Source organism: Heterodontus francisci, unplaced genomic scaffold (assembly GCF_036365525.1).
Source record: "Heterodontus francisci isolate sHetFra1 unplaced genomic scaffold, sHetFra1.hap1 HAP1_SCAFFOLD_51_2, whole genome shotgun sequence".
NCBI classification, from domain to species: Eukaryota; Metazoa; Chordata; class Chondrichthyes; order Heterodontiformes; family Heterodontidae; genus Heterodontus; species Heterodontus francisci.
The window spans coordinates 2,656,617-2,663,410 of record NW_027141369.1 but is presented as its reverse complement, the minus strand read 5'-3'; the positions used below and the strand labels follow the sequence as shown (position 1 = coordinate 2,663,410).

Below are 6,794 nucleotides of genomic sequence, written 5' to 3'. Positions count from 1 at the left end.
TGAAGGTTTTTCTGGAGAATGTGATCAGGGATGCGGTCACCTACACTGAGCACGCCAAGCGCAAGACGGTCACTGCCATGGATGTGGTGTACGCTCTGAAACGGCACGGCCGCACTCTCTACGGATTCGGCGGTTGAACAATTTGACCATTTCCAGCAAACACAAAACAAAGGCTCTTCTAAGAGCCACCCACCGCCTCACAGAGAGAGCAGTGACCGAGAAATGGGAGCTGGGATAGGCTGTTTAGAACAGTTCAATCAATCTGAAATATTTCAGATTTCCAGCATTCGCAGTATTTTACTTATAATTCTTTGTTCAATCAATCTGCTGTGTTCGGGATGAAAAAAACTGGAATCCCCGAATTTGACATTTCATTTGCAGCAAGGATGTGCAGTGGATTTGATTTTCTAAACGGGCTGTGTAAACAGTGCCTGAGGCTCTACAGTTAGTTATTTCCCCAGTCCACACATGCCCTTAGTGAAAAGCCACATCACTCCTCCAGAATCACTCATGGTTTTCATAGAATTTCAAAATGATTTCGCTGCAATGAGGGAATCCGAGAGTTTTGCAGCAGCCGTTAAATCGTTCACTGGAACTAAACCCACTTGTGATGTTATTTCTCCCGAGACGGTGTTTCCTGCACTGAAACTGACAGGGTTTGTGAAACTGATCAGTTTCAGCTCAGTCATTCAGGGACCTGGAATTCCCGCAATTTGAGCCCGCGCCATCCAGAGCCCACTTCTGATTGGTCACCCTCTTCTCATTCACATGTCTTAACCAATCGCAGAGCTTCGAATCAGGAAATACAACAAATCACTGGCTGAAATTGGCAGAAAGTTTGAATTCGAAAAAGCCGTCAATTTCAGTGTCAGAAAGAAGCGAATTAATGGTAAATCTGGCGTTAGTTTAAAGCTGTTCGTAAAATCGGGCCAGGACTTTGTGCTGATAAAAGCGGAATAAAAAAAGCTTTTGATGGATCATATATATTACGAAGTTATAATCTGTAATTTTTTTGTCTACTTATCTGCACACGGAGGTAAGACTCTATTCAGCAATCTGTAACGGGACAAATAACTGACTCAGTGTGGAAGTAATAAATTAGACAGGCTTTGGGGTGACAGTGAGAAATCACTGAAACAGATGCTTAAACATTTGAAATAGTTCTCATTCGGTCCTGTTACTGGCATTCTGGAATCAGACAGTAACCAGCCCTTTCACAGAGACTGTGGGTGGCTCTGAAAAGAGCCTTTGGTTTATTAGGTGACATTTTGGCCGCTTTACTTTTTCTGGGAGCTCTGAGCGCTGGTTTTCTTAGGCAGCAGCACGGCTTGGATATTAGGCAGCACCCCACCCTGAGCGATAGTCACTCCCCCCAGCAACTTGTTGAGCTCCTCATCGTTGCGGACGGCCAACTGCAGGTGTCTGGGGATGATGCGGCACTTCTTGTTGTCCCGGGCCGCGTTACCGGCCAGCTCGAGGATTTCAGCAGTCAGATACTCAAGCACAGCAGCCAGATAGACCGGGGCTCCGGCACCCACACGCTCAGCATAGTTGCCCTTTCTCAGGAGCCTGTGAACACGGCCCACCGGGAACTGCAATCCAGCCAAGGACGAGCGAGACTTGGCCTTGGCCCGAGCTTTGCCGCTGGTCTTTCCTCTTCCAGACATTTCCACAATCTCGCAAATACTTTCACAAAGAATGGATAATTTCCGCCGCATTTACTTTACTTATAGACTGAAAACTCTCCCCATTGGCCGGTACTTAATTCACCTCATTTGCCTATATTCATCACCAATCAGGTCACTGACAACAGAAGAGGGCGGGGTTTACCGCCAAAACATCAGAAGCAGAAAATTTATCAGTTTCAAAAAGACGCCAATTTCATTGTCAGACAGGAGCGGATTAAAATAAATTTCATCCTTCGTCAAATATTTAAAATCCCTTCTCTTTATTTTGTTTTATTCAACTTTTTCCGTCACGAATTACAGACGCGGGTTTAAAATGTTATTTAAATTGTGGATCTTTCTACAATTGCTTTCAAACTGTCCCGGGAGGTACTAAATCCCTGTTCACAGCATTTCCCTGAAGGGAAACATTCAGTTTATCTTCAATCAGAACCCAGTGTCCTTCTCTGAAAAGAGGAAGCAGGATCGAGTCCTCAAACTGCCCTTAGTCTGCTGTGTAATAATCCCATTCCGGGCTGTTACACTGCGGAGAGTTACTGTTAATAAAATGATGAATCAGTTCACATTTCAGGAATAGAGTGAAGGGACTGAGGTCTGACCCTTACCGCTGAAAGCAGCTGTTAATGCGGTCATTCAGGGGCTGTGCAAAACCACAATAACAGCTTTAAGCAAAAAAGTAAAGGCGGATGAGCGGATTATGGGTTTGAGTTCGGTTTATGGGACAGCAGACAAAAACACAGCAGTGGGACATTTATTATGTTACACATTGTCTGAAAATGATTTCATAGAGATGTTCGGATGCAGCTTTTTCAGAGAGATTGTGGGTGGCTCTTAAAAGAGCCGTTGTGTTTGGGATGTTTTTCAGTCCATTGTGCAGTTTTACTTGGAGCTGGTGTACTTGGTCACCGCCTTTGTCCCTTCCGACACGGCGTGCTTGGCCAGCTCCCCGGGCAGCAGCAGGCGGTCTGGATCTCCCGGAAGCTGATGGTGCTGCGCTTGTTGTAATGGGCCAGGCGGGAAGCCTCACCCGCGATGCGCTCGAAAATATCGTTCACAAACGAGTTCATGATGCCCATGGCCTTGGAGGAGATGCCGGTGTCGGGGTGAACCTGCTTCATCACTTTGTAGATGTAGATGGAGTAACTCTCCTTCCTCGACTTTCTCCGCTTCTTGCCGCCCTTTGCTGACGGTTTATTTAAGGTTTTCTTGGCGCCCTTCTTAGCAGCTGCTTTCTTCTTCTCCTCAACCATCTTCAGTTTCAATTTCAGACTCAGAAATAAACCAAACCCCTTCCGAGTGCGGATTAAATAGACAATCCCACAGCTCTATGCTAATGAGGGATGGGGAAAAGCAAAGATTGTGATTGGGTGATTTGGAAAGATGTCCCAACGATTTAATATTGTAATTCGACATTTGGTCTCTTTCGCCATCCAATCAGATTAAATATTTGCAACCAATCACAAATTCCCTTACTGCAATCAGGAAGTATATTTCACAAAGACTCTCTCCAGCCCCAGTTAAAATTGAAAGAGCTGCTCCCTGTGTGGAGCTTCCTGGAAATGTCCTGGCTGTTGTTGGGAGGACACTTATTGACTGATTCTGTGTCGTTGTGTCTCTGCTATTGCATGTGAGTGTGCAATTAATTTTATTTTTAGTCTAGGCTGCTGTGTTTGAGTGTTTTATGTAATTTGGTAACTCAGTCTCTGGTGCTGTATGGATTCATTCTGTCTCTGTCAGGTACTGTGTTTGAGTGTGAGGAGATGAGGTGGAGTGTTGCGGCAAGGAAGATGGAAAAGAGCATTGGTGCGATGACAGCCGTACTTGACCCCAGTTTGCACTCGGATTGGGTCAGTGATAGATCCGTTGGCAAGGATTACAGCTTGCATGTCGTAGTGCAGTATGTTTGAGGAGGACATTCCATAATCCCTCTCGGTTGGTAGAGTCGAAGGCCTTTGTCAGGTCAGAGAAGGCCATGGATAAAGGTTGCTGCTGCTCCCGACATTTTCTTGAAGTTGTCCTGCTGTGAAGATTATGTTCACTGTGCCTGTTGATGGACAGAATCCACATTGTGATTCCAGTAGGAGCTCTTCAGCCACGGGGAGGAGGCAGTTGAGAAGGACTCTTGTGATGACCTTCCCTGTGGTGGACAGCAGGGATACCCCTCTATAGTTAACACAGTCGGTCATGTCAACTTTTTAAAAAGATGATCACAATTACCGCAACGCGGAGGTCCCCTGACATGCTCTCCTCCTTCCAGATGAGGGAAATGAGACATGTATTTGTGTCGAGTGTTTCTCTGCCATATTTTAGAATTTTGATGTGAATTCTATCTATTCTGGCAGTCTTATTGTTTTTTGGCTGTCCATCTCTAGCGTCATGTATGAATGTGGGATTCATTCTGTACCTGTCACTCATTGGTACTTTGTGTAAGTGTGAGATACATTCTGTATCTGGCAGTCTTCGGTATTGTATGTGAGTGTGGAATACATTCTGTCAGTGGCACTGTGTGTGAGTATTTGATTCATTCTGTCAGTCTCTGGAATGTTATGTGATTTGGGACTTAGTCTGAATCTGTCAGTGGTTCTGTATGTGTGGAATTCAAGCTATATCTGTCAGTATCTCAGTGTGTGTGTGAGTTCATTCTTTATCTGTCAGCCTCTGGTGATTTATGTGAGTTTGGCAGTCACTGAATCTGCCAGGTACTGCAGGAGTATTTGAGAATGATTTTGTATGTGTCAGTCTTTGCTACTACATAGGAGTGTGGGATTAATTCTGTATCTGTCAGCCTTTGGTAGTGTGTGTGATTGTGGGATGAATTAATTCGCAGTCATTGGTGCCCAGTATGAATGTGGAAATCATTCTGTAACTCAGTCTGATATTGTTATGTGAGGGTGGGAATCACGTGTATCTTTCTATCCCGGGTGCTGACTGTGAGCATGGGATTCATTCTGTACCTGTCGGTGGTACTGTATCTATCTGTGAGATTAATTCTGTACCTTTCAGTCACTGGTATTGTGTATGAAAGTGAGATTAATTCTAGATCCGCCACACATTGGTTGTGTGTGTGTGTGTGTGTGTGTGTGTGTGTGTGTGTGTGTAAGAACAGAAGAAGATACGAAATAGGACAGGAGTAGACCATTTGGCCCATCAAGCCTGCTCTGCCACTCAATAAGATCATGGCTGTTCTGATTGTGGCCATAACTTCACTTTCCTGCCTGCCCCCATAACCATTGACTCTGTTGTCGATCAAAAACCTGTCTATCGCTGCGTTGAATATATTCAATGACACAGCCTCCACAGTCCTCTGGAGAGCAGAATTCCAAAGATTAACAACCCTCTCAGAGAAGAAATTCCTCCTCATCTCCTTCTTGAAAGAGAGACTGCTTATCTTAAACTCTGGCCCCTAATTCTATAATCCCCCACATGGAGAAACATCCTCTCAGCATCTACCTGTCCAGCCCACTGAGAATCTTACAGGTTTCAATAAGATCACCACTCAATCTTCTAAACTCCAGTGAGTATAGGCCCAACCTGCTCAACTTTTTCTCATAAGACAATCCAACATCCCAGCAATCAGTCGAGTGAACCTTCTTTGAACTGATTCCAATGCAAGTATATTCCTCCTCATGTAAGGAGACCAAAACTGTATGGAATTGGGATGTCACTAATGCCCTGTAAAGTTATAGCAAAACTTCCTTACTTTTAAACTCCATTCCCCTTGCTAAAAATGCCAACATTCCATTTGCCTTCCTAATTACTTGCTATACCTTCATGCTAACATTTTTGTAATTCATGTACCTGGACACCCAGATTCCTTGGTACAGCAGCATTCTGCAGTCTCTCTCTATGTAAATAATATTCTGTTTTTCTATTCTACCTGCCAAAGTAGACAATCTCACATTTCCCCATATTATACTCCATCTGCCAAATGTTTTCCCACTGACTGAACCTATCTATATCTCTTCGCAGACACATTGTGTCCTCCTCACAACTTGCGTTCCTACCTATCTTTGTACCATCTACAAATTTGGCAACAATATACGTGGTCCCTTCATGCAAGTTATTAATATAGACCATAAATAGTTGAGGCCCCAGCACTGTACCTGTGGCACTCCATTAGTTACAGTTTGCCAATCTGAAAATGCTCCATTTATCCCCACTCTCTGTTTTCTGTGAGTTAGCCAATCCCATATCCATGTGTGTGTAGTTTTCCGTTTGTATCTGTCAGTGCCTGGTACTCTATGTGAGTTTTGGACTCTTTCTCAATCTCTCAGTGCTACTATTTGTGTGTTAGGTTGCTTTAGATGACTCGGGCTGATGTACTGTGAGTGAGTGCAATAATCAACCTATACTTTTCAGCATCTGGCACTGAGCCTGTGTATCAGCATCACTTTATCTGTCAGTATCTGGTACTCTGTGTGAGTGGGGGATTCATTATATAACCTTCCGTCCCTGGGACTGTTTGCAAGTCTGGATTCATTCTGCATAAAATGTCAGCACAGCAGCAGGCCACAGATGTGGTTGGTTTTAAGCAGACAATATGTTTGAAGTTTTGCCAAGTATTAAATATCTGTCACTGTGAACATAATAGCGAAAGATCATGTATCTTTCAATCTGATACAGGATTGATGTGCAAATGTAACTCAGGCTGTACTAATCAATTTGATCAATGCCATTCAGTCTGACTCTGAGGGAGAATCTTGGACTTGTGTGCAAAATGAGCTCAGTCTGGAATTGTCCAGTGTCTTCCATCTGACACTATGAGGTTTTAGGACTGGTATGTAATTTATAGCTCAGACTAAACTCATCAAATTTATAATGTATCTTTTAGTTTCACAATCCGGATGAGTTTTAAACTGGAATCTGAGTTTGTATCTCAGGTTATACTATATTTCAGAATCTCTCAATCTGATTATGCATTTGAGATTTGGACTAGTATCTAATGTATATGTCTGGACACATTATGGGAATTAATACTGATAATAAACTGATAACATGTGTAAATATTGGGCTGGTATTTAACTTGAATCTCAGATTATATTAGTTTAGTTTAGAGATACAGCATTGAAACAGGCCCTTCGGCCACCGAGTCTGTGCCGACCATCAACC

General features: G+C 43.6%; 1 protein-coding gene across 1 annotated transcript; it reads right to left on the bottom strand.

Moving 5' to 3' along the window:
- Nucleotides 1-1,277: 1,277 nt before the first annotated feature.
- On the bottom strand, nt 1,278-1,667 carry LOC137362993 (histone H2A-like). The gene has a single exon (XM_068027111.1). It carries the CDS (start codon nt 1,665-1,667, stop codon nt 1,278-1,280), a length of 390 nt encoding a protein of 129 aa, XP_067883212.1.
- Nucleotides 1,668-6,794: the final 5,127 nt, after the last annotated feature.

Coding starts and splice junctions, on each gene's coding strand:
- LOC137362993 (XM_068027111.1), bottom strand. CDS start 1,667: ATGTCTGGAAGAGGAAAGACCAGCGGCAAAGCTCGGGCCAAGGCCAAG.